This window comes from Zeus faber (assembly GCF_960531495.2).
Source record: "Zeus faber genome assembly, chromosome: 12".
Lineage (NCBI taxonomy): Eukaryota > Metazoa > Chordata > Actinopteri > Zeiformes > Zeidae > Zeus > Zeus faber.
In genome coordinates this window covers 6,979,258-7,006,042 of record NC_137196.1, presented here as the reverse complement: position 1 = coordinate 7,006,042, position 26,785 = coordinate 6,979,258, and the positions used below count along the sequence as shown (strand labels likewise).

Sequence of the window (26,785 nt, the reverse complement as noted above, 5' to 3'; positions counted from 1 at the left end):
AAACAAAAAGAGTATACTAAAGTCATCATCACACACACACAAAAAAAAAAACATAATAAAACCGACTGACAAGACGGACGGAGTGTCGAACACTGTAAACATTCCAACACTTTGACGGCAACGCAGCCGAGGCAGGGAGGGAACAGACAACAACAAAAAAAACAACGGAAAAAACGCTCAAATGAAAAACCCAGAGAAAGAACAGAGGAAAACAACTTCTCGTACAAATATTTGCAGTTAAGGTTAGTTTTGTCGTTGCAACGCTGTTATGGTTATTCACTTTTTTTCCCCTGCTATAGATGACCTTTTTTGTCTTCAGCATTTCCACGCATGTAGTAAAATCAGGCAGGCTCTATCGAGTATATAGGTTACTGTGATGCAGTAACAGACCATAATTAGATATACTGTAGGAGAGAGAGAGAGAGAGAGAGAGAGGATGTAGCGATAAAGCGATGGTACTAGAGATGATACTGTATTTACAAACACACCGAACATTTGTCTGTCAAGTAAAAAGAATGCTATATAATTATATATATTTATATATTTATATATTTATACTGGAACCCCCCCTCCCTCTCCCCCCGCTCTGGGACGAGCGAACGAGGGAAGGGGGAGGGGGGAGGGGGGGTGCTCACTTTTGCATGAAGGTGGGGGACGGTGTGACTTTGTTTTGTCTGTATGTGTCTGTCTGTAATATACGTATATATATATATATATATATATATATATATATATGTATATATGTAAAATATCTGAACGTTTGTGTGTGTGTGTGTATGTGTGTGTGTGTGTGGGGGGGGTGCGAAGGGGGTTTGCCTTGTTTGAGACGAGAGGCTGGATTAAGCGCACGGCGTAATTCCATTTTTTCTGCCAACTGATGAGACCACGGTACAGGAAGGAAGAGGCTTTTTTTTTTGGAAAAAATAACACGTCGGAATGTGATAGTGTGTGTGTGTGTGTGTGTGTGTGTGTGTGTGTGTGTGTGTGTGTCTGTGTGTCTGTGTGTCTGTGTGTGTGTCTGTGTGCAGAACTTTGTTTCATCTTGTATTACAGTGCAAAAAAATCTCACTTCCCTGTATTAACGTTTTAAGGACTGTCCCTAGCCATCGCCATCGCCATCATCATCATCATCATCATCATCATCATCATCATCGTCATCATCATCATCATCATCATCATCAACCCCCGGCCCCCCAACACACACATCTCGGGCTGCCCCCCCAGGGAAGAACCGATGGGCTGTGGGTAAAAAACAAAACAATGGAGAATTCTCTTTTTCTCCTCCTCCTCCTGCGTTCTCTCTGTCGTTCTTTTATCTCTCATTCCCTCTCCTCCCCGCTGACAGCCCATGCCCCCCCACCCCTCTTCCTCCTCCCTCCTCCTCCTCCCTCCCTTGCCCTCTCTAGATGAAGTACTCCTTCTTGTCCTCGCCGCCGGAGTGGCCCCCCTCCGCGTTGATGATGGCCGTGTCGGCGTCGGGGGCGTCGTCCGAGCCCTTGGCCTCATGGGTCAGATAAGTTCCTGCATGTGCGTTGGCGTGTGTGTTGGGCGGAGAGAGAGAGAGAGAGAGAGAGTTCTGGTTAAGGCTGGGATGCGATACAAAAACTTTCTGGGACTTTCTTTTTAAAGGACAACCAAGAACAGGGCGTCTGCAGGTATCGGAGAGTTCAATTGTATACTTTATCGGACAAATTTTGATTAAATATAAGATTGGTTTTTGACAAAGCATCGCTCTCTCATTGAATAAAAACATTAAACTTAACATTAAAAAATAAAGTTAAATACCATATATTTGGTACAGGACATCAGTAAGTACTGGGTACAAACAGGGTAGGTTATGAACTACTTCCATGTTTCCCAAACTTTTTGGATTTGACATGGCACACTTTTTACAATTAAATAAGCCCACGGCACACAACTATCCTGTTATCCCAGGGGCCTGAAACGACAGGCCGGGGGGCCTGAGAAAATTGTCCCGCAAATAATTATTTTCAAACCGCAATGCAAATTAATCCACACAAATGTACTCAATGTTTTCAAAATACAGAACAGAATTAAATAGATCATAAGAGAGCTATTTCTAACAGGATTACGAGGCAATTCACTAACGTGCAGGAGAAAAAAAAGAAACCAGGCCGGTTCTCCCTTGAAGTTCAACACGGCCCCCCTAGATGAAGAAGTTGGAGACCGCTGTGTTAACCACTGAAAACATCAAAAAGCCGTAGAGCTGTGCTCATCATTATGGCGCACTAATAGGGATGCAAAACTCGCCAACGATTAGTTCGTAGCGAACAAATCTTTGAAATGACTGAAGTTCAGTCAAGACAGAAAAAAGGCCAAGTCATTTGGCACAATTCATATTGGGTTTTGTTTGAAAGAATGAAATTGTTTATTGGGAGAATTCCAATCTCAACTCAGAGCCAAACCGACTCTTCTGACTTTCCATCATGGTTCACTGAAAGTCCTCCCTTGCTCACAGTGCGTTGCACCAACTCAATCAAATGAACAAAAAGCCGCAAAAAGGAACGACTCCTCACTCTTTCCTGTATGACTCAATAGTACCGAATCTCAAAAGAGAGTTCAACCTTACATCACCGCTACTAAACTGTAGCTTGTTCTGATCAACACAGAGCTTCTCTTCTGGCTGGAACTGATGAGTTGGTACAGCCTCGCAATTTTGATATTGCAACACAAGAGTTATTTCCATTATTTATTTATCTTAAGTGGAATTTGAAACATTTCAGCTCAGCAACAGCTCTCAAACACTGAACTAGATGATCCTTTAGGTCAGAAAGCAAGCGAACCAGTTCTTTTTTGGACAGGTCTGGACATGGATTTCCTCAGTTCTCTCTCTACAGGTATGCATAGAGTGAGTTTATAACATCAGAAATGTTGACTCTGATCCAGAAGAATTTGACGGATCTTGATCAAAATACATATACAGATAAATAAAATCCGACAAAATGCTTATGTCGCACAACTACTACGACATCATAAATTCAAAATGTAGACCTAAATGTGGACTTTTAAGGACCTGCAGCCGCCCTGAAGGAACCCTGTGCAATTTCTTTCTTTCTTTTGTGCTAGAACCTTTGTGTCTGATGAGGTATCTGCCGAGGACGATGAGGAGGCAGAGCAGGATGAAGACGATGACGGCCACCACCCCTCCGATCACAGCGTGGTCAACTCCCGAGGAGGTGGACATAGCTGTGGGGTCTGAGAGAGAGAGAGAGAGAGAGAGAGACAGAAAGAGAGAGAGAGAGAGAGAAGGTCATTTGATTTAGAGACACAGTTGGGGGAGAAAGGAGTAGAAAAGAGGCGTAGAAAGTAGAAAGGGAGGGTTTCAAAGGGAGAGAGAGAGAGAGAGAGAGAGAGAGAGAGAGATGGAAGGCAGGTGTAATAAGCGATGGCGAGAGAGATGAAGGGAAAAGGAAGCAGAAAAGGATTAGAGAGAGAAAAAAGAGAGAGAGAGGGGAGGTTGCAGGAGTTGAAGAATGAATAAAGAGGTGCGGAGGAGCAGAGAACAAGAGAGGGATGTGGAAAAACAGAAGAGAAGACCCCCCGAGGAGGTGGACATAGCTGTGGGGTTTGAGAGAGAGAGAGAGAGAGAAAGTGCAGAAGTCTGAGGAATGTGTGTGTGGAGAAGGGGGATCCGAGGAGGGAATAATGAAAGGCAGGATAGAAAAAAATGAGAAAGAGAATAATGGGGTGAGTGACAGAGAGAACCAAGAAGTAGAAGAAGAAGAAGCAACAGAAAGAGGAGGATAAAAAACACAAGACACACACACACACACAAACACACACACACACACACACACACACACACACACACGCAGAACCGGGAAGCAAAGAAGACCCCGCGGTAATGGCGGCAGCGTACCTCTCCTCCAGACAAATGGAAGGAAAACATAAAATAAAACAGAAAACAGAAAACAAGCCAGGCAGAAAGAAAAGAGGCCATCGCTTCACCATTAATCACAAACATCCATTTATGTCTTGGTGTTGCTGTCCACTCGAGCCGCGCTGATAATCCCAATTTACCCCTCCCCAACACCACGCCGCTGCACGCTTTTCCCCCAAATCATCCCCCGACCTTGATGCTAATGTTTGCTTCCCCGCTCCGGAGAAGTTTTTTCCCCCCGCTAAGTGCCACGTCGTTAGAGCCCGGAAGAGAACAAAGTCAAGCTCCGTGCGAATCATTAAATGCCTCGTTTTATATCCGCCTGGCTCCGATTACAGGAGCAGCGCTCATTCAAAAAGAAGGGAAGATTTTGACTACATCAAATAGAGGCATGAATGATGGTTGGTTGAATGAATGAAGCCTAAATGGGGGTTTGAAGGGGGGTTAGAAGGGGAGAGCGCCTAAACCAATCAGAATGGAGAACCCGCCACATGACACATCCAATCGGAAGACACACACCAAGAAAGGGACAACGGGGACTAATAATAACTGGAACTAACTAATAATCTGGAGGCCGTCAAGAGCTGGGTAGTGCCCGCCCTCCTCTTTGTTCCGGAGGTTTTTTCGCGATAACTCTGCTCCGCAGAGATTTCGTGACTATTTTGTGGCTAGCGGTCAGCTAGTAGGTTACCCAAGACTCCAAAACCAATCCAAAACAAAATTATTATACCGTGATTTGGAGAAAATCAATCAATTGTTGAAAACCACAACAGACTTTAAGGTTAGTGAGGCACACACCTGAAAATTATGCGTAGTTTGTGGAGCTATACTGTCAGACAACTTGACAGTCCCTTATGCCCTTATGTGTCAGCCTATTTAAGCAGCCAAATCCTCCAGCCCGGATTTGGGGGAAACCTGTCCCTCTACTTGGGAGCGAGGCATAATTTTCACTCCAGAAGATCAGTGCAGTGATCTAGGCTGCAGGCTGGACCCTTCAAAGCAGATCTGGGCAAGCTCTGGCTGTTCTGGGACCATTGTTTGAATTGACTGAACCATTCTTAATCCCCGGGTTGAAGGAATATGCACCCAACGGTCTTTCATAAACATTGTGTATTGGAGAAAGGAACGGTATACCCTTTCCATTTTTCAAGTATTGAAAACCCCAAAAGTGAAATCCTGTAAACGAAAACACAAAAATAATTAAGCGCATCAACAAAAAGGTGGTGGGCACTTCTCAGCTCTGTAGAGACAGCCTGGCGACTTTACAACCAACCAACAAAAACGGTCACACAACATCAACGGCCAATTTCAGGAGGGCAACTTGCACAACTTGACCAATTAGAAAGTAAAGAGGCACGACAATGACCAACCGGCAGTTGGGGACGGGGAGAACAGGGGGGGGGGGGGGGGGGGGGGGTGGGTTGTCAGATCAACACACACACACACACACACACACACACACACACACACACAGCCACAGTAGCGTTGAGGTGAGAGGGGCATGCTGACAAGGCAGGACTCAGAATGAGCCCATAAATCCTCCTGTCAGCACCACAGCAAAGCAGACGAGACTCAAGAATAGAGACACCTCCGAACCTGACCCACCACCCCCCGGTACAGAAAACACACAGATTTACAAATAGGCTACACACACACACACACACACACACACACACACACACACACACAGTCAAAAGATACATGTACAACATGAAAACAAACGCATCTATACATTCTAAGGATTTGTGGGAAGTATTTTTTTAAATGATTGACTAGTTGGGCGTGGGTTTGGATGGAGCATTTTGTATTCATCTGGTCAGTGAATACAAAAAGACAAAATGTAACTGAAGTGTATTTGGGCTCTAGGGTAAATATGAAAAAAACACACACTAAATAAATATTAGAAATAAAAAAACTGCATTTTTAATCAAAATATATATTTTCGACTCACATGGAGGATTTACAAGAGAGCAAAACTAGTGTTATGTCTGAGAAATAGACATAAGTACCAGTAAGTCTGAAACTTATTTTATAACCACATCACCATTTATTTAGAAAAAATAAAAACCAGCAAAGCCCATTTCAAAATACATAACAATAATATAACAGTCATCATTGCAAACATATGTATGTAGCCAATTTGCACATCTCTAATCTTTATATACGTACATACATACTGTATACACAAACACACACGTGAAATCACAGAAAAACGTTCACATATGCACACAGAAATAAAAGCACGTATAGAGACACACAGAAACACACTTGGCATTGAGTTCACCCCTTTTAGTGTCCGTGTGCAAAACCGGTGTACAAAAAGGAAAAAAGGCAGTGTGTATCTACTCACAGGTGCAGGTGTGTATTTGAGTATGTGTTTGCTTGTGCTCAAGTCGTCCTGTATCTGCTTCGGTGTGTGTGTGTGTGTGTGTGTGTGTGTGTGTGTGTGTGTGTGTGTGTGTGTGTGTGTGTGTGTGTGTGTGTGTGTGTGTGTGTGTGTGTGTGTGTGTGTGTGTGTGTGTGTGTGTGTGTGTTGAAGCAAAAGGAAAGTGTTGACGCAGGCAGGCTCATGAAAAATTCAACCCCTCGCGCGTAGTTCAAAGAGTGCCTCGACTGAAGCAGAGACAAACAGACAGACAGACTGACGGGTGGTTAGATAGATAGATAGACTCCGACAGACGCCAAAAACACAATACGATTCAGACAAGACGGAGCATCAAACTGCATTCGAAAGCCCATCCGCAGACAAAACTGACTGAGATGGACGGACACACAGGGTAAAACGGACGGACCAACAGCCTTGGGGACGAGACAGTGGTGGACTGACAGACTGATCCAACAGACGGATAGATAAGAGGAACGGACGGACAGAACAGAGGGACAGATTGACAGACAGGGGGAAGGACCAAGAGAGATAAAGGGACGGACGGACAGACAGAGGAACAGACTGACAGATAGAGGGACAGACGCACAAATAGAGGGATGGAGGGACAGAACAGAGGGACGGACCGACAGATAGAGGGATGGACAGACAGAACAGAGTGATGGACGGCAGACAGAGGAACGTACTGAGACAGAGGGACAGATGCACAAATTGAGGGACGCAGGGACAGAACAGAGGGATGGACAGACAGATAGAGAGATGGATGGACAGACGGAGGGACGGACGGACACATTGAGGGATGGAGGGACAGAACAGAGGACTGGACGGAGGGAACAGAGGGATGGATGGACAGACAGGGACGGACTGACAGAGGCTCACAGGGACAGAACAGAGGGACGGACGGACAGACAGAGGGAAGGGAGGAAGACAGAACAGAGGGACGGACGGACAGACGAAGGGAAGGGAGGAAGACAGAACAGAGGGATGGACGGACAGACGAAGGGAAGGGAGGAAGACAGAACAGAGGGATGGATGGATAGATAAAGGGACAGACAAACAAAAAAATGGACAGAGGGACAGAACAGAGGGAGGGATGGACAAATAGAGGGAGAGATGGACAGATATAGGGACGAAGGGACAGAAAAGAGGGACAGACAGACAAATAGGGGAATGGACGGATAGAACAGATGGACAGACAGATAGAGGGATGGACAGACAGATAGAGGGAAGGAGGGACAGATAGAGGGATGGACGACAGACAGAACATAGGGGTGGAAGGACAGAACAAAGTGAGGGAAAGACAGACAGAGGGACGGGGGACAGAGGGACTGATGAATAGAGAGAAGGACAGACGGCCGGCAGGCAGAGAAATGGACAGTCGGATAGAGGGATAGACAGACAGAACAGAGGGACACATGGACAGATAGAGGGATGGATGACAGACAGAACATAGGGATCGATGGACAGAACAAAGGGACGGACAATCAGAACAGAGGGATGGAGGGACAGACAGAGGGATAGGTTGACAGATAGAGGGACAGGTGGACAGAACAGAGAGACGAACAGATAGAGGGACGGATGGACAGAACAGAGATGACCGTGGAAAGTTGTACCTGGTACGTTGTCGGCTGCGTCTTCTCAAGTGGATGAGATTTGATTGACGGATGGATGGATGGATGGGTGGAAGGAAGGATGGATGGATGGAAGATGCATGTCGGATGCATAGTCGAGCGATTGGACCAGAGCCCGGTGTGTTTGGAAATTTCGGTGTGGGTAGGAAAACAAGAAGAAAAAAAAAAACAAAGACATGAAACAAACTGCGGTGCAGGGGTAGACGCACACGGCATCCGTCTTCATTGTGTTGTTGACGTATTTGTATTTTTTTTCGAGGTCTGTTTTGCTCGGATTGTTCGCGCTCGTGCACGCCTACAAACAAAACTGGCGAACCTGTTTCTACGCAACAAAAATTAAAAATAACACATTTGATGAGGAAAGCAAAAAACAACAAAAATAAACCCCAGCAAAGAAGTTACATGAAAACTGTTTGTTTTCGCTCCCCTCATCCCTGGATTTGTTACCTGTTGTGCACACATGTATGCGTGTGTGTGTTTGCGCATGTGGAACTCAGAGGTTGTCGTCGTGTGAGTGTTTTGTTTTCATTTTTACCTGTGAACGTGTAAACTCCGTTCAGCCGCACGGAAACTGAGGAGGTGGGGGGGACAGAGGAATGGGAGGAGGAGGAGGAGGAAGCACCAGAGGGGAGCGCGGGGCTCGCGGTGGCACCGGTGGAGTGGGAAGAGGGTGTGGCCAGGTCGGGGAAGAGCACGTTGGACAGCGGGGCTGTGGGGGTGGGGGTAAGGGTGGCGGTGGGGGTGAGGGTCTGGGCGGTGGGCTGATCAGGGGCTTGGCCGGCGGAGGCGGAAGGGGGCAGGGTGTGCGAAGGGCCGGTGGAGGCGGAGGAGGGCGATGAGGTGGGGGCGGAGGAGGCGGGAGGGCTGGACTGTGTGAAGGATGCGGTGGGAAATGAGGAAGAGGAGGAGGGGGAGGAGGAAGAGGAGGAGGAGGAGTAGGAGGAAGAGGAGGAGGAGGAGGTGGAGGAGGAGGAGGAGGAAGGGTCTGCTGAATCATCTGAGGTCAGAGCCGCCAATAACGAGTCAACAACAACAAAAGAGGTAAATGAAACGTAAGCCAAGGGGCGGGGTAGGGGGTGGAGGTGGAAGGAAGGAAGTGAGTTGGTAGCAGCGGCGAGGGTCATTTTGGGACAAAAATGGCCGCAGTGATAGCAGATGAAATGCAAAAGCCGCAAGTCACATGTCAAGGTGAGGCAACAGCAACAACAGCAACACCAACAGCAAAACAAGAAATGACAAGCAGTTTGAGAAGCGATGGCATGGGCGGAGGCGAGGGCGGAGAGAATGGATGCATAGTTGAGAAAAACAACAACAAATAAAACAAACAAACCGACAAATGAAAGCGGGAGGAAAAGAAACAAAAGAAAAATCAGAAGAGAAAGGAAAAAGGTAGAAGAAGTGTGAAAAGAAAAGCAAACAACAACAATAACCGACAAACCACAGTAACAAAAAAAAAAAAAAGGCAAAAAATGAATAAAGTGATGAAGAAACACAGGAGACCGGGACACCATCCCTGAGGTCTTCCCTCACTTTCTCTCTCGCTTTCTCAACCCCCTGCCATCACCACATTCCTGTTCTTTTCCATCCCTCGTTCTCTTTCCAGACCCCCTCCTCTCTCTCTCTCTCTTTCTCTCTCTCTCTCTCTCTCTCTCTCTCGCTCTCTCTCTCTCTCTCTTTCTCCGTTCTTACCTTGCACCAGCAGAGCGTACTCCCCCTGGCTCTTCCCGATGCCGTTGTTCGCCTCGCAGAGGTAGACGCCGTTGTCCGACTTGTTGAGCATCTCGAACACCAGGAAGGCACCGTCCACCTTGGCCAGCGGGGGGAGCTCTCCCTCCTTCTTCTCCCAGGTGTAGGACAAGGGACTAAAAGAAGGAGAGAGAGAGACAGACAAAGAGAAAGAGAGAGAGACTTTGACTTTTATGGTTCCTTTATTTTCAGTAAGTCATGTCACAGCAGCAGAAACTTGATTACGAAGGAACCAAAAAAAACAACAAAAACAGAGACAAATCACGGGTCAGCAAGAGTATAGACATCCCTCTTCAGATAGATAACTAGGTAGGCAGGGATCTGTTGATTTCTTCATCAGGTTTGAGACAGCTGTTCACTATAAGGACAGCTCCCTTTGTAGCCCAGACTTCCTCCTATGTACAGTTTACCTCCTTGGAGAGAGAGAGAGAGAGAGAGAGAGAGAGAGAGAGAAAAGATCACAGCTACCACAGGAAAATCATCGGTTAATAATGAGGGAATCATCCTGGACCGAGCACAGCACCTCCCCAACACATTATACATTCCTGAAAGGGTCCTCCTTTGTACAGTGTACCTCCTTGGAGAGTGAGAGAGCGAGTGAGCGCGAGAGAGAGAGAGAGAGAGAGAGAGAGAGGGAGGGAGAATTGATATATAAGGAGACACAAGGTTGTATCAGTAGGACTTGGTCCTGGTTCAAACCAGAAATAGTGAAGTCCACCTTGATGGGTACAACACGCTCCACATGACTTAAAGAGCTACTGCTTTGACATTTCATTCAAAACGTTTACACAGCTCTGTGGAATACTCGATCCTGATTGGTCAACAGCATATATCAGCCGCTATCAGTTATTTCTGAATACTGACTGCTGTCTGTTAATAATGATTGTTGTCGTGGGAAACCACATCCATTGCATCGCGCCGCTTACATACTAACACTAAAATACTAATTTCTCATTGTACCAAAAACCCGGTAACCCCCTCTCACACCCGACATTTGTCACCAGTGGGACAGGAAAAACCCCTTTCCTTTCAGACCCGGGTCAAATGACCCTGCAATAGACACAGGTATTAATCGGCTGCACCCCGAATCGGCTCTGATGTGAACAGGACACCTGGGTCGACCCACTTATTTTGGCCCCTCTAGTGGCGCGATGCGCCACGCGTTGAAGTTCCGGACGCTGGCGCATGAAAAGACAGGAATATCCGATTATCATTCCATAATTTAATATCTAATTTAGAACCCAAAATCAAAATCAGAAGTTATTGACTTTCTTTTTCCTGGGTTCTCGCTCATTTTGGTGTGAAAACGGTATAACAGTAACTAGAAGCAACATCTTGTGATGCTACATAGAAACTACAGTGGACTTGACGAGATCAATGCGGATATCTACGCTTTCACACTTCACCAACAGTAAATATATGTTTGTCATACGTAGGGAAGAGCTGTGTGTTCTTGTTGTTCCAATTAAGCAGCTTTAAGTTCAGTTAGGAGGAAAGAAACAAATAAATGAAGAAGGGAAAGAAGGAAAGGAAGAAAGGAATAAAGATAAAAAGAAAGAAAGAAAGAAAGAAAGAAAGAAAGGAAGGAAAGAAGGAAAGAAGGAAGGGAAGGGGTAGGAAGAAAAATAAAGAAAGGAAGGAAGGAAGGAAGGAAGGGAATGAAGGAAGAAAATAAATAAAAGAAAGAAATAACAAAAGTTAAGGAAGAAAAGAGGAATAGCAGGAAGGAGGGAAAGAAAGAAAAGAGGGAATTAAGGAAGAATGAAGGAAAGGAAAGAAAGAAAGACAGAAAAAAAGTGAAAGAAAGAAAGAAACAAAGAAACAAAGAAACGAAGGAAGAAAGAAAACAAAGGAAGGGAGGTGGGGAGGAAGAAAGGAAGGAAGGAAGGAAAGAATGAACTAATGAAAGAATAAAAGTGAAAGAAAGAAAGAAGGAAAACGAAGGAAGGGGAAAGGGGAGGAAGGAAGAAAGGAAAAAAGGAAAGAAGGAAAGTTTAGCCGGCCAAAAGTCACGAAAGGGAGAAAGAAAGAACGAACGGATGATGAAAGGCAAAGCCATACAGAGGGAGAGGCAGATGAGAGAGAGAGAGAGAAAGGGAGAGATGATCATAGGGCAGAGAATCATTTAGAGGTCGACGTTTTGACAGAAACTAAATGCAGGGAGAGAGAGAGAGAGAGCGAGAGAGAGAGAGAGAGAGAGTGAGAGAGAGAGAGAGAGATCATCGTATCATCCCGTCTTTCTACTATTATTAGAAAACAAAGACGCAAGGTGAAAAGGGAGCGTCAGAGTCAGTCGGAGCAGTGGGCCGGTCACTCTGTGGGCCGCCTGAGCCGCCCATTCTACAAAAACAAGAGCGAGAGAGATCAGGGAGATCTGCGTCGCCGGCCCACTCTGATTATGCACCAACCCTCATATCAAAGGGGCCGACGACGTGCACCCCCCCGCAAATCCCAGCAAACGGGAGCGCGTGAACAGGTGGATTCATGACCAAGTCGGTAAAAATGGACAAAAGTCTGAGTAAAAAGAAGAAAGGCGGCGCTGAAGAAGCGAGAGATAAAAAAACTTAGGTCACTTCAAGCCGATGCTACAACTTGCATGAAGATAAGGGACGTGTTTGCGAGCAGCAGCAGTAGCAGCAGCAGCATGCGCTCAGCAGCAGCAGCAGCAGCAGCAGCAGCAGCAGCAGCAGCAGCAGCAGCAGCAGCAGCAGCAGCAGCAGCAGCAGCAGCAGCAGCATGCACTCAGCAGCAGCAGCAGCAGCATGCGCTCAGCAGGGGCAGCAGCGGCAGCAGCAGCAGCATGTGCTCAGCAGCAGCAGCAGCATGTGCTCAGCAGCAGCATGCGCCTTCAGCAGCAGCATGTGCTCAGCAGCAGCATGTGCTCAGCAGCAGCATGCGCCTTCAGCAGCAGCATGTGCTCAGCAGCAGCATGCACTCAGCAGCAGCATGCGCCTTCAGCAGCAGCATGTGCTCAGCAGCAGCATGCACTCAGCAGCAGCATGCACTCAGCAGCAGCATGCGCCTTCAGCAGCAGCATGTGCTCAGCAGCAGCATGCGCTCAGCAGCAGCAGCAGCAGCAGCAGCAGCAGCAGCAGCAGCAGCAGCAGCATGCGCTCAGCAGCAGCATGCGCCTCCAGCAGCAGCATGCGCTCAGCAGCAGCATGCGCTCAGCAGCAGCAGCAGCAGCAGCAGCAGCAGCAGCATGCGCTCAGCGGCAGCAGCAGCAGCAGCAGCAGCAGCAGCAGCAGCAGCGGCGGCGGCGGCGGCAGCAGCAGCAGCGGCAGCAGCAGCAGCATGCACTCAGCAGCAGCATGCACTCAGCAGCAGCATGCGCCTTCAGCAGCAGCATGTGCTTAGCAGCAGCAGCATGCGCCTTCAGCAGCAGCAGCAGCAGCGCTTAAAATATGACTTATACAATTAAAAGTGTAAGCAGTGGTGAAAAAATCGAGAGAGTAAGCCGCTAAATATCATTATTGTTTACTTAACTTGCCTTCCTTATTAATGGATTTAAAGAGTGGCATTGTGAGGGACGCGCATTAGAATTGTTTTCAAAGGTAGCACCACTGCATTCAAGGCCTTCAAGTGTCAAAATAACACTTTTAGATATTTTTTTAAATTTATGGACCAGGAATACGCTAGCACTAGTACAAATATATACAAGCTGGTTGCTTATATAAATATTATTTTATTGTTTATAAACGCAGACCAGGAGTAGTGGTCTGTACCTTCGCAGCAGGTCAAAAATGTACAGTACTTCATTTGTGTTCAATTTAAGATGTTATTTAGAGTTTGTTTATTTAAATATGTATTGTTCAACCACACTTAATAGGTACAAGTGTGTACAGTCAGTAATGAATGAAGATGTTTATAATTATTTATTGTTTATAGACCCGCCCTGAAGAGCAAGTCCTTCAAGTTTCGAGGTCAAAGTGATCAAATTGGCAATGGCATGATCTGACTTCTTTCCTGTGTTGAAATTGATTATACAACCTGTTCACACATAGACATTCATCAAACCCTGCCTGCACGATGCTTATAAGTGGTGGTGTACAGGGGTGGTGTGTTTGTATGTGTGTCAATGTGACGGGGATGGTGGAGTATCTGCGGACTGGTTGTGGTGGGCTGGTCTGGGTAAAAAAAGTCCAGAGCCATTGTTTAGTCCCAGCCTGTCCATGGACAGAGTTGAGACTGAGGGAGAAGAGAGAGCGAGAAAGAGAGAGAGAGAGAGAGAGAGAGAGAGAGAGAGAGAGAGAGAGAGAGAAGACAGGCATCTCTAATCAGCCCGCGATAAAGAATCCATTCCGCGGGAACAGAGATAATGCTAGCGCCACACGCCGGCATGAGGGAATCAATTATGTAAATATGGAAGTCCTTCAGCCGCCGTACAGTAATTACAGAGTCGCAACAGAGTCGGGAAAAACTCAGGGACTCCTTGACCCCTGTACCTGGACTGCAAATACAGGCTGGGTGGAGATCGTAATAAGACAAAAGACAAATCGTCCGCAAAATGGTGTTTTCACACGGTCTGTTGCTCCATGCGAGTAACAACGGGGGTCGAGCGAATGCCGCGGCTTTAAATCCCCTGGATAATGGGGGTGCGAGCGGGTGTTGACGAAAGGGTGAGAAAGAACAAGAGCAGCTCTGACATACCACCCATTCCTTAGTCACGCTCAAGCAATGAACCGGATTTTTCTGAATTGATTATTGCATCACTGGTTCTATTTTCTTTTTGGCTGTTTTTGGACCGGTCTTTGTATCCAATCGTTCCCCGGCTTTAAACGGCCAACAGTTTATTTTTACAAATCAGATTACCCGAATCCTATTACACGTGCTCTTGTTACTCGGCGTGCTGCGGTTGTCACCTGCGCGGCCATCTAGCATATGCTGATACGCCGGAAGGCCCGAGCTTAAATCCGCGCTGGGTTTATTTGTGTGCGCTAACGCTAATGCTAACGTCCAGGGCGGAGAAGCGAGATCCAATTGCCACCCACTCCAAGGTCCCCGCTGATCAAATTGATACGATATGAAATGTAATAAAATGTGGAGCCAGGGAATGGAATGATGTGATAGCAGGTGGTGGTGGGGATGCAGGGTGAGGGGGATTTGTGAATTCCATTTGGCTTCTATTAGGAAATCTGCAGGGCGGCGGGTGTCGCGGCGGCGCGTTACAGATTTTGATACGGCGAGTTATATTCTTCGGGAACACCCGAACACGGCGCAATGTGACAACCCCCCGCCGCTTAGACGAGTGGGGTTCCGATTATAATCACCGCTGAAAGGAAGACCAGTTTTTTTAATTTCATCGCGGAGCCCTTCTCGAAGGAAGAGGGAGCAAAAGGGGGAGGACATACACTCTGCCTCAGGCGTCCGCTACCAGACACTAAACCCTCCGAAAACTCCCATCCCATCTCGCCCGTCTACCTCTCCGCCTACTCCGCCTCGCCCCCTATTGCAGATGAAATGGAGAACCAAGCGCCCTCGGCGCCGTGTCGGGGACCCTCTCTACTCTTCTTTACGCTTCACAATCGGCGGTGGGGGGGGAAGCGGCTGTTCCACAGCACCGAGCGCTGCGCCACCTGGAACTTTCTGTTCCTCCATCGGCCGTATTTTCCCCGCTCCCTTCCTTTTGCTTTCGCCCGATGAGTCAAACTCATAGCTTCTTCTCTGACGCCACTTCTCCTGCCCCCGGTCTCCGCCGAACGCCGCCGGCGTCTTTCAACTCCCTTCCCACCCGCCGGGGGAGTCGCCCAAAACACTGTCCCTCTGTTTGCGGGAAGCCGCTTGTTATATTCCCGCTTCACTTTGGGACTTTCTTCATTTGGTATTTTTTTGTCAAGTAGCAGCCGCAGCAGGTGAAACTCGCGGCGGGCTACCGTGGAAGCAAACGATGCAGAGATTGCGGAGCTGGTTCCGTCGGACAACTTGCCGGCGCCACAGGCTTCCATGCCCTTATTTTGCCGGCCCATTTAAGCCGCCAAACCCTCCACCCGTTGGGCTCTACTCTTCTATCCAAATGTGGGGGTTTGAGTGCATCGCTCCTATATTTCCAGCTCACTAAGTGTGCCTCTGTTTGCTGTACACCTCGCTGGGAGTGATGAGAGGTAGAGCCCAAAGGCCCAGAGGTGCCAAAACTCAAGAGGCTGCCAGTAAATGAAGATCATTTTGAAGTAAATCGAACAGTTGTCGTGTTCCTTCGAGTCGTGAGAGGTGAAGCGCGTCACTTCCTGTATGTCATGTCAATTTTTAATAGGAAGGGTTTCATCGGGGCTCATTTCTGATAGGCATTACCGTTCAATCGCAAAACAAATGGTCATCCTATGTAGCTGTTTTAGCTTAGAGCCATGGAGATCAAACCCTCGTTGGGGCAGAGCGGGGAGAGTTGAACCCAGGACCCGCCACCGCACCCCAACCTTGAACAGCTTTACCTCGTCCTCCGCCAGGCTGTAAGCGACGCGTCCTCCCCGGGTGACAGCAATAGCACCCCGCCTCCCCCACCCCGCTCCCCGCATCTTCAATCAGTTCCACCCGTCAATCAAACCATCCGAAAACCCGCCGCCCCACCCTTACACCCCCCCCTAACTGGGAGCTGGGAGAGGAGGAGGAGGAGGAGGAGACAGGTGCGGGGAGAGATAGAGGAGACTTATGGTAAAGGACGGAGGGGGAGACGAAACCGGGGGGAAAGGGTGGGGGGGTGGTGTTGAGTGATGGGGCAAGTGAGTATGAGTGACTCGTCAAGATGGGGGGGGGGGTTGAAGACTGGAGGTGGGGAGGCGGGGGAGGGGAGGGGGGGGGGGGGGGATTGGCGGGACAGCGGATCGATAGTGCAGGACGGCGGGAGACTCATTTATAACGCTGGGTGCCTGGGAGAGAGAGAGAGAAAAAGAGAGAGAGAGAGAGAGAAGGAGAGAGAGAGAGAGTGTATGTGAGTGTGACTATCTGTTTATCTGTGTGTGTGTGTGTGTGTGTGTGTGTGTGTGTGTGTGTGTGATGGCGCACCTTCATTTACGGCTTCTTAGTCAGTGGGCTTGTTAACGATGATTGCCTGTGTGCATGAGGTGTGTGTCTCTGCCGTGTGTGCGTGCGTGTGTGTGTGCACTCACACACTCAAGTACGCTCGTGCGACCGCGGCAATATCATTTGGACAACTCTTCTCCAGCCGAAACGCTCCCTTCTCTTCAACAAACTTGTCAAAGAAAACTCGCCGCGGGGGTGAATCTCTGACGACGTGAGCCGACGGCTTCACCGTGCACGTGGAAAGAAACGCCCTCTTGAAAATCACTTTGAAATGAATTCACTCTATTACTCAAATGCCGGCCCTAAATTGGCGCAATGATATCGAGCAAGCACCTGAAAAAAAAAAAATAGAACAGGAGAGAAAAGCTGCGAGCACTTCCTGAGGTTCCGCATCTCGAGCGCAAACCTCTTCTGGAAGCGGGGGCACTGTCATCCGCACGGCAACGCCGGCTCGATAGTTCAGCTTAATTGGGCTCCGCGTTAACGATGAAGAAATGAAGGAAGAAAGCGGGGCGGCGGGGTGTTCTCTGAAAAAAGAGAAGTCAAACGGCGAAGATCCGTGTGGAATGTGGTCTGTTTATGTGTGTCTTACTTGGGGTTGCCCTTGGCCAGGCACTGCAGGTAGAACTTCTCTCCCTCCCTGGGCAGGTCGTTCTCCGGCTGGATGTTCACCTCGGGCGTGACTGCACACGGAGAGACGAGATGCACACAAACGCACGCCGTCACACAAACGCACGAGCGGTGCAGCGCGGGCTCCGTCTCATTTGCAAGGGCGCTTCCAATATTGGGGTCAGAATGGTCACTTTGAGAGACCTGCGAGGTCCAGCAAGGTACACCCTGGGTGGGCTCCCGGGTAGACGTCGTCAGGGCTACTGTCTACGCATCCCGAAAGGTCACAAAACAATACTTAGATCCAGCGGTTTCAGTGGGAAAAACCTAAAAATATATATGGGTTTTCAATCCGTTTCTATATCTTGCGAAACATTTTTTAAGCGTTCCTCATTAAGCGCTTCGTAGTCCCTCTGATTCGTTGATTAATGCTACCACGGCAACCCGGAAGACCGCTTGGGCGCTAATCAACATGACCTTGAGCTATACCCTTGCTGGCCCGCCTCGATATCATGTGACCTTTTTGACGGAGCGTGTAGCTAATGAGGGATGCCCCTCACTGGGGACCAAGGTGACAGAAGTGGCCAATGCAAATGAGAGCTCCCTCCATCACTATCTCTCTCTTCCCATCTCTGCTCCTTTTAATGACCGAGTAGCTTTTATGCGATCATGTCACTGCAGTACTGACGGGACCCACTAGATGGCAGCAACAAATCAGCCTCTCACTCCGGCTCAGCCTATTTCCGTTTGAGAGCAGTGATTCTCGACCCTTTTTCAAATGAAGGACCCTCAGTTGGAGACCGCAATCGGCCACGGACCCTGTTTGATGAGATTTTGTCTCTGGGACCTCTGAGAATATTATACTGTTATTATGATTCAGTCCAAACTTCCACATCTGTCTCCGATGTCGTTAGGGGGATAACAGTGAAATTTGGGATCAAAACAGTAATTGTTCTACATTCTCTAACGGTGCTGACGTCTTGTAAATGACATAATGGTGAAGTTGAATGACTTATCATATTTGCTGCGGACCCCCCGGAACCTGAATGCCCCCTGTGGAGGGGGTTCCCGGACCCCAGGCATAGAATCACTGTTTTAGAGGCTTCCAGTTGGTCACGTCTCATCCGAGGGAAATATACCGTCGGTGCCGCAGCGTGAATCCTCCCTCCCCGTCCCAAACTCTCTCTCTCTCTCTCTCTCTCTCTCTCGGTCGCCCGCCGCCCGCTGCCCCCTGCCCTCCGCCTGACAACACTCACAGAGCACCCGCAGGGGCTGCTCGCTCCTCTTGTCGCCCGGGGCGAGCGAGGGGTGGTCCACGGCGCAGGTGATGAGGGCGTTGTCATCGCTGCGGCTCACCTCCAGGGTGAGCTCGCCGATGACCTTGTAGGTGGGCTTGTCGGGCTCCGACACCAACACGTCCGGGTGGCCTAGAGAGGGAGGGAGAAAGAAAGAGAGAGAGAGAGAGAGAGAGTAGGGGGGCATCACACATCACGTCATAGGTAGGTCGCAAATTAGTGATGGAAAATTTGGCCCTTTATGCGTGAAAATGTTTGATTACGTTTTCGGACTCTTCTTTTGTTTCAGTCCGTATTAACGAGTCTCAGATTCATGTCTCATTGAACTTCAGCCTGTGTACCTGGCTGCAGTCACCAGTTGCTAAGAGTCTCGGACCAACGACTCCTTTGCCTGATCGCATCACGACTCCTGAGTCACTTAAAAGATTTGTTCGCTCCAAACGAATTGTTTGCGAATCGTCTTGCATCACTAGTTAAAACTGTGTAGATCACTATCATATTGTGAGAAGGGGAGCGCGCGCGCGCATGTGTGTGTGTGTGTGTGTGTGTGTGTGTGTGTGTGTGTGTGTGTGTGTGTGTGTGTGTGAAAGAGAGACAGATGGTGTCAAATTTGAGTGTCTGCTTGAACGTCTGCAGTCATTGTAACCCTTTTACCGCAAGTTTGGGAATTTATATGAATAATAGTGGGAGTCAAACACGGAACGAGGCTGAGACATCGACGAAGGCAGCTGCGAGGCAAACACCACCTTGTATTTTTGACTACGTGTGGGAGAGCGAGTGTGTGTGTGCGCACGTGTGTGTGTGTGTGTTTGTGTGTGTGTGTGTGTGTGTGTGTGTGTGTGTGCTATGCTCTACAGTATCTGCTCCATCTACCCGGCTGTGTCGCGGTGATAAAATCCCTGAATAAAACGCAAAAAGGTACTGAAACATTGGCAGGGAAACGCTATCTCGAGAACTGACCAGAACGTTTATAACTGCCCAGCACTGAACACACACACACACACACACACACACACACACACACACACACACACACACACACAATAGACAAGCCCAAGACGCAAATTGGTGAAACTCATGAATAAAATTTACACACACTGCTAAGAAACACAATGGTAAGAAAATACAGCAGCAGCCTGGCAGGATTCACACACACACACACACACACACACACACACACACACACACACACACACACACACACACACACACACACACACACACACACACACACACACATATACCGACACAGACAATATTATACACGGATGCATGGCAATATCTCCGCCCACACACACATGCACGTGCGCGCAGAGGGGAAGCTCTTCAAATGCCACAGAATCTAATGACATCTCGTATATTTATTACCATAACTAACGTTTTGACCCCACCGGGAAAATGAGTTTACTTTCCCGGTGGCTCTGCAATAAGCTCATGCCACTCAAAGGGAACCCCCCCCCCCGTCATTGTCTCTCTCACACACACACACACACACACACACACACACACATAATTAAGTACACTGTTATTCACAGGCTTTAAGCTAATGCATAAACACACAGACGTGTACGTATCTGCACACAAAACGCATGTACACACAGGAATAAGCACCCCCCCCCTCCCCCCGCCCCACACACACACACACACACACACACACACACACACACACACACACACTCACTCACTTTCTACATTATTATTACAGTTGAGAAAACTTTTGACTCAAAATTGTACATGTGTCATAAACACTGATATGCCCGATGACATTTCTCAGCCTCCTATGAAATTAAACTGTTTCTATACGCTTAGGGGATTCTGAATTTATGGGAACCGTCCCGCCGCTGTAGCGTATACAGCACAGCCACTTCTTGGGCCCCCAGGTTGTCAGCGGAGAGTTTTTTCCGTAATCGCAGCTTCTCCCTGAAGACAATTTGAGTGGCGATGGCGAAGGGTCCCACTAACATCAACGTTTTTCAATATTGCAGGCGATCAATTTCACGGCTCGCAACAAATATGAGCAATAAAGGCGCCGGATCGGACGGAACTACTACACGCAACAAATCGTTTCGGGGTTTTTTCTGCCGCTCCTCAGAGAATTAGATGGAGGAGCATCATGAAATGCAGCCGTCGATACAGCCGACACCTCATCTCGTACCTCACGTCTAGGGCGGACAGTGAAAAGGAGTGAATTATTGGGAAAACTATGTCATTTACCGTTAGTTAAAAAATCTCTGGCTAGAGCTGCCGCTGACGATCTGAGAGAGCAGCGCTGCTCCGCTGAGTTCATTCAGAGGTGAATCAATCGTGAATCAATTTAATAAACAGAAAATATGTGAAACTGAAAACCAACTTCACTCATACTCATTGTCATACCAGAATTGCATATTATTGCTACGCATTTTTAATAAATATGTCTTTGTACTTCATACCCGCCACCTGCACATGTTGGGCAGTTAGCATAGCGCTACTCCCTCTTAACTTCTGTTCATTTGTGCAGTGGTGTCACTAGGGTTGGTGTCAACCGGTGCGGTAACTCATGGGCGCGCCCAGTGTGGTAGCGCAGGTTACACGCATGTATACGGCGTATACCTACTTTTTTTTCAGTCTGCATTGCGTATACCAACTTCTAAATCCCCTCTGATGCGCATCATTCAGTAATGTCCTGCCATAGCCAAATCATGACAGACAGTCTGAGCACATGTTCCAACAGGCACAGGAAGTGGGGTGTTGAGGGTGCGGCAGCCCCGCTCATTTTTGGATGCTCCTTGAGCTTCCTGCTTGCATATGAAGCGCTGTCTGGAGCAGAGTGCACTGTGCTGTGTGGATTGCTGGGCATCTCCGACAGTTTGAATTGGCAGTTGTGTCACAGGGTGCATGCACAGTTTGTTCAACATCTATGTGGAAAGGCACGGGGCTACACTACTGTGGCAGTTCCCGGCTGCCACACGCCACCAGGGTGACGTTTTCAGGGCCCTCTGACACAGAGACACAGGCAATGGGGTTGAAAAGTCCCAGTTTTATTGTAGAGAGTAGCCGAGATGGGACAAGCAGAGGAAAACATGTCATGACAAGGGCTCCTATTGTGTGTTTATGGGGATGGGGGTTTTACCTGTTGCTCGTTGATTGCTCTAACGACCAACAGACGTACAGCCACCCTGGCCGGGAGGACCTCGACACCAGACTACCACTGGTTTTACGGTCAAATTTGAATTGTTGTGTTTATTGTTGGTGTTGGCACCAGCATTTTGACCGCCACCGTGGAGGAATTCTATGTACTGACGTGGATTGTTTGATGCTGGATCTATAACTGGACGAATAAATGATGAATTGCAAGCAGTTAGACAATGATGCTGCATAAACAAATAAGTAAATAAATAAATAAATCTCTATATATATAAATATATATATAAAATGTGTCTTAAATGTATGATTTATTATCATTCATTATTTATTATTTATTATTTATTATGATTTATTATTATTATTATTATTATTATTACTATTATTATTATTATTTAGCAGCCTACCCAGACTGAGAGCTCATGCCCCGTTAGTGCTTTTTGTTGCTGACAGGGAGTGGATGTTGTTTGAAACTTGGGATGGACAGGTTTTTCGGCTTTAGGAGTTCATATGTGAGCACGTGTTCATTTTATGTTCCCTTATAAACGCCATCTGAAGAGATTATCTTCATATAAACAGTGGCAAATTATGTAGTTGTCTTACCCTGTAGTCTGTGGGCCAGTATTGATTGATTGCTCTTCTGTGGCTAATCTTAATTCAATTATGATCCTTACTCCCTGAAGTCAAGCAGCAGAAGTTAAGCGACAGCTTTCAAATACTACTGGCCCATTTTTGGGTGAACTAAATATGCAAGAGTAGTCTTACATTTTACTGTTTATAGCACAGGGTATTTATAATTTGCTGGATGGGCCACTTAAAAAATAACTTTTTTGGCAGAAATGAAGAGTACAGTATACCCTTTTCTCCAGATACCACTACACCATCTTATTCATGTGCGTTTCGGCAACCGTGCTGTCACCCCCTCTGATGGTGTCACCCGATGCAGTCCGCACTCCCCGCACCCCCCTGGTGATCCCACTGCATATGTGTACATATATTTTATTTCTGTTTTAATTGCCCTTGCACTGTTCTGTCCACTTCTGCTACTGTGACACCTACATTTTCCCCCAGTGGATTAATTGTAAGCGTCATTAAGTGTTTATTCATAATTAATGACATTATTGCAGCCTAATAATGGTATATAATTATTTTTATTTTTATTAAAGTATAATGTCTTATTATAGTGTTATTCAATTATTATTACAAGGTTATAGTGTAATTATAGTATTATTGGATGGTTAGGGTAATAGCGTAATAGTGTTATTAGAGTGTTATTATAGTGTTATTCGATTGTTATTACAGGGAAACACTCTTAAAGTGTAAGTGTTAAGTATAACGGTAAAATGTTATTATTACAGTGTAATAGTGGTCAGACAAGATAAGACTAATTCAAGTGAACTAGTGAGCCACTAGTTATTAAAGTGTTATTATTGATAAGGGTTATCTTATATCCAAATGCAACTCATCCCTGTCACCCTTACATGAATAAAGACTTTCGGATTGGCGTTGTCCATAAAATTATTGTGTTGTTTTGTTTGTTTGTTCTACCCGTAAAGTAATAAAACCAACACACACGCGCGCGCGCACATACGCACACACACGCACGCACATTTTACTCCACAACAGCAAAATGGTGCCCTTTTCTACAGCAAAGTGTTTAACCACACGGGTCTCTCGACGGCGCTGTGCGGAGGAGTGCCGACGCAGTTCAGCCAGGTTGGCTCCCCCGGCGGGCCCAGCAGCCACGGCATGAATGCGAAGAGACGGAAGGCAGGGGTTCCAAAAAGTCAAAAAGCAAATAAAAGCTAATTCCCTCTCTTTCCAAGTAAGAGGTTAAAAATAATTATGATAAAACAACTGTGGGCTTAAATTGGATTAAAGGCCCTGGTGCAGACTAAACCGATTTCGGGTGTTTACATAAGGTCATCTTATTTGGAAAAGGAGTTAATTAGTGCCGTTAATGGATTCATGTGTGAGTGTGTCCATGTATGCGTGTGCACAGATGTGTACACTCCTCCACCCCCCCTTTCCCCCTCCTCTTCCTTTCCCCTCTCCCTCAATTCAATTCCATTTCTCTTTATTGGTACTGTATACGTCTTACATCGCCAACACTTCATTTTCCTAAACAACAACAACGACAACAACAACAACAAAAATGATTAAATAACATCGTTCCCGTGAGAACCGTGAAAAGCTATTGGACTCATTTTCTACCGGCTGTCCATTTTTTTGAGAAGGAAGATGAAATGTGTGTATATTTGTCAGATATATATATATATATATATATTATTTATTTTTTTCTTTCAAGCTCTTGATGTATTTGGCGTACCTGAGGGGGAAATGAGGCGATGGTTAATGGCGCTATATTTTGTGCACAAAATGAGGAAGTGCAGTTTTTTTCCTTCCACTTTACATGGAACAGAGCCTGTTCTGTAGCCACCTGGCTCTGCAGGCTCTCTCCATCCCTCCATCCGTCCATCTTTCCACCCCCAGAGTTTTCCCAAGACATGTCTGTGTTCATTTCCTTTTAATGTAATTAATAAAGTGTAATAGTGTTATTAATGTGAAATTGCAGTGTAATAGTGTAATCGTGTATTGCAGTGTAAATAATGTGTGATTACAGTGTAACTAAGTCTAATAAAGCTGTGCAGGCTCTCTCTCTTGCGCTCTCTGTTGCTGTTTCTCTCTCTCTCCCAAGACACATCTGTGTTAATTTCCCTTTAATTAAATGCATGTGCAAGATGCAAAAATGTAAATGTTTTTCAATTAAAAATTCCCTCCTTCTTTAGAAATAAAGCAAATGTTAAAACATTTAAATGTTTTAAGTTAAAGCATGACAATAATAGTATTACATATAATCACATATACACATACGTAAATACATTTAGACAATAATAAAATAAATAAATACATGGATAAATAATAACAATAAAAATAAATATAGCTGCAGGCAGCAATGCACGTCCAGGTTAGTCACGTTTCTGAGTTCCAGTGAAACGCAGCATCACTTCCTATCGAGCCAAATTACAATTTTCCAAGTTCCCATAGAACGCAGCATCAGTTCAAACAAATTTTCTGAGTTCTTATGGAACACAGCATTACTTCCTCCCAACACAAGTTACAATTTTCTGATTTCCCATGGACGCAGCATCGGCTCCCTCTCATCTCAACCCAGCGCAGATGCTGCGCAAGGCAAACAATACTTGCCAGTAGTTTAGACCACAGCGCACCACGCACCTCACCCCATGTGAAAGCCGCCCCAGAACCACAACCTGCACATATATAACAAATTTAATGATGATATCACAAAGCTCCCCGTGCCACCACACCAGAAAAGCTCCACCACCGAAGCCCGCCCTGCTCCGCCAACGTTCAGCTTCCGGTAGATTGGCAACGGTAATTCCTGCTCCAAATATAAATGGATGTGGAACAAACTTGGACCACAAAATGTCTGAACTGTCCCGAATCCAACGACATTTCATTCATGTCTGTGGGTTTGGCGGCACTTTCTCTATATTTTTCTATATTATAAATAAAGCTGCAGGCAGCAATGCATGGGGTCCAGGTTAGTTGATGTGACGTGTGTGACGTGTATGGCGTGGACTAATACAAATATATGTAATCACCTTGCCAAACGTATATTTTGACACTTTATTTAAATTTTTCTTTTACCTGTGCTGTCAGCATGCTGGGCATACAACACAGAGTATGTGTATTCTACTGCATCTAGGATAGAGTTAGTCTGCAACTGGAGTTCAAGTTCTCAACCTGCAATTCCACTTTGTTCATTCTTTAATCATTGAGAACTTCTGCAATAAGCAGTTGTTTAGTTACACAGAACCACCACCAACCCCCCTCTTTGTAGAACGATCTTACCATGTTTTGGCCTAAACAACTAATCATCATTACTACTCCAAGAGGGGGAGTATTTTCCACTTTAAACCCTTCCCTGTGGCCACTCTTAAATGCCTCCTCCTTTTATAAATGAAGCCGTCTGAGTTTGGCTGTGAACCAGGGCTTGTCATTGTTATAACACACCCTGCTGCATGCTGGAGTCTCCCAGGGCGGAGCAGGGAACGGCGTGATATCCATTGTGCACGGTGCTGGAGCACTGATCCAGCATGTTCTCCTCTCTGCTCAGACAGTTAATAAACTGTTTGTATTTCTGGAGTTTGTGTCTTAAATCCCCCTTTGTTAAAGTCCCTGAGGACGACAAGGAGGTCCAGGTGCTTTCTCTCCACATGCAGTATGTGATTGGCGTTCCCTTCCAGAACCAAGGATGTGAACTCACAATTACATTGAACTTGACTTTAGTGATGTTGCACAGAGTACAAATACAGAGACTACAAAATTCAGTTAAGCATCTAACCAGAAGTGCAAAAAAGCAGTAAGGTGCAGAGTGTGTACATATGTATAGCGGAATATATAGATAAATAAGATATATGCAGTGTGAGCAGTATTGACAGTAGAACAGTGGTGGTGAATACCTTAGACATAATCAGTAGAAGACCATGAACATGAGCAGCAATAGTAGTAGGTAGTGCAGATATGGCAGTGCATGTGTACGTACAAGTAATACTAATAGTAAGATGTTATACACAGAATAAGGTATGAACAACGATGACTCTTTCATTGCAGGCTTAGCGTTAGCATCGGGGAGGATATAAGCTGCAGTCACAACAGTAGATGTCAAAACTCTGGGTAGATAGAATGGTCAGTACTTAACCATGAGATACTTGAGGTTTGCAGGGCAGTGACTCAATGATAGTAGTGTCCGTGCACCAAGCTTTGTTTGCAAAAAAATGCACGGTCCCCCAACTCTTCTGGTGTCATCAGCGGTTCTATCCGCCTGGAGGATGTAGCGCCCCATTAGCTCAATGGGAATATCGGGAACGCTGCTGTTGAGCCATGCTTCTGTGAAAATCATGATGTTGCATTCCATAATCCTTTTGTAAGTGGTGATCCGCAGCCGCAGCTCATCCATTTTGTTCGCCAGAGACCCAACATTCGTAAAGAAAATGCTGGGCAGATAGCCGGTGAGGAGTTAGCTTTAGCCTAGCCCTTAGCCCTCCTCTCTTCCCCCACC

The 26,785-nt window shown here is 46.7% G+C and overlaps 1 protein-coding gene across 1 annotated transcript in view; it reads right to left on the bottom strand.

The window, feature by feature from the left end:
- Nucleotides 1-1,402: 1,402 nt before the first annotated feature.
- Nucleotides 1,403-26,785, bottom strand: part of cadm3 (cell adhesion molecule 3) — a gene marked incomplete at both ends in the record, with an annotated part of 72,565 nt that continues 47,182 nt past the window's right edge. Inside the window, 5 exons of the mRNA XM_080011235.1 lie at nucleotides 1,403-1,521; nucleotides 3,091-3,216; nucleotides 9,605-9,777; nucleotides 17,268-17,358; nucleotides 18,541-18,711. Coding sequence (XP_079867361.1) covers nucleotides 1,403-1,521; nucleotides 3,091-3,216; nucleotides 9,605-9,777; nucleotides 17,268-17,358; nucleotides 18,541-18,711 — 680 coding nt within the window. The remainder of the gene's footprint in view (nucleotides 1,522-3,090; nucleotides 3,217-9,604; nucleotides 9,778-17,267; nucleotides 17,359-18,540; nucleotides 18,712-26,785) is intronic.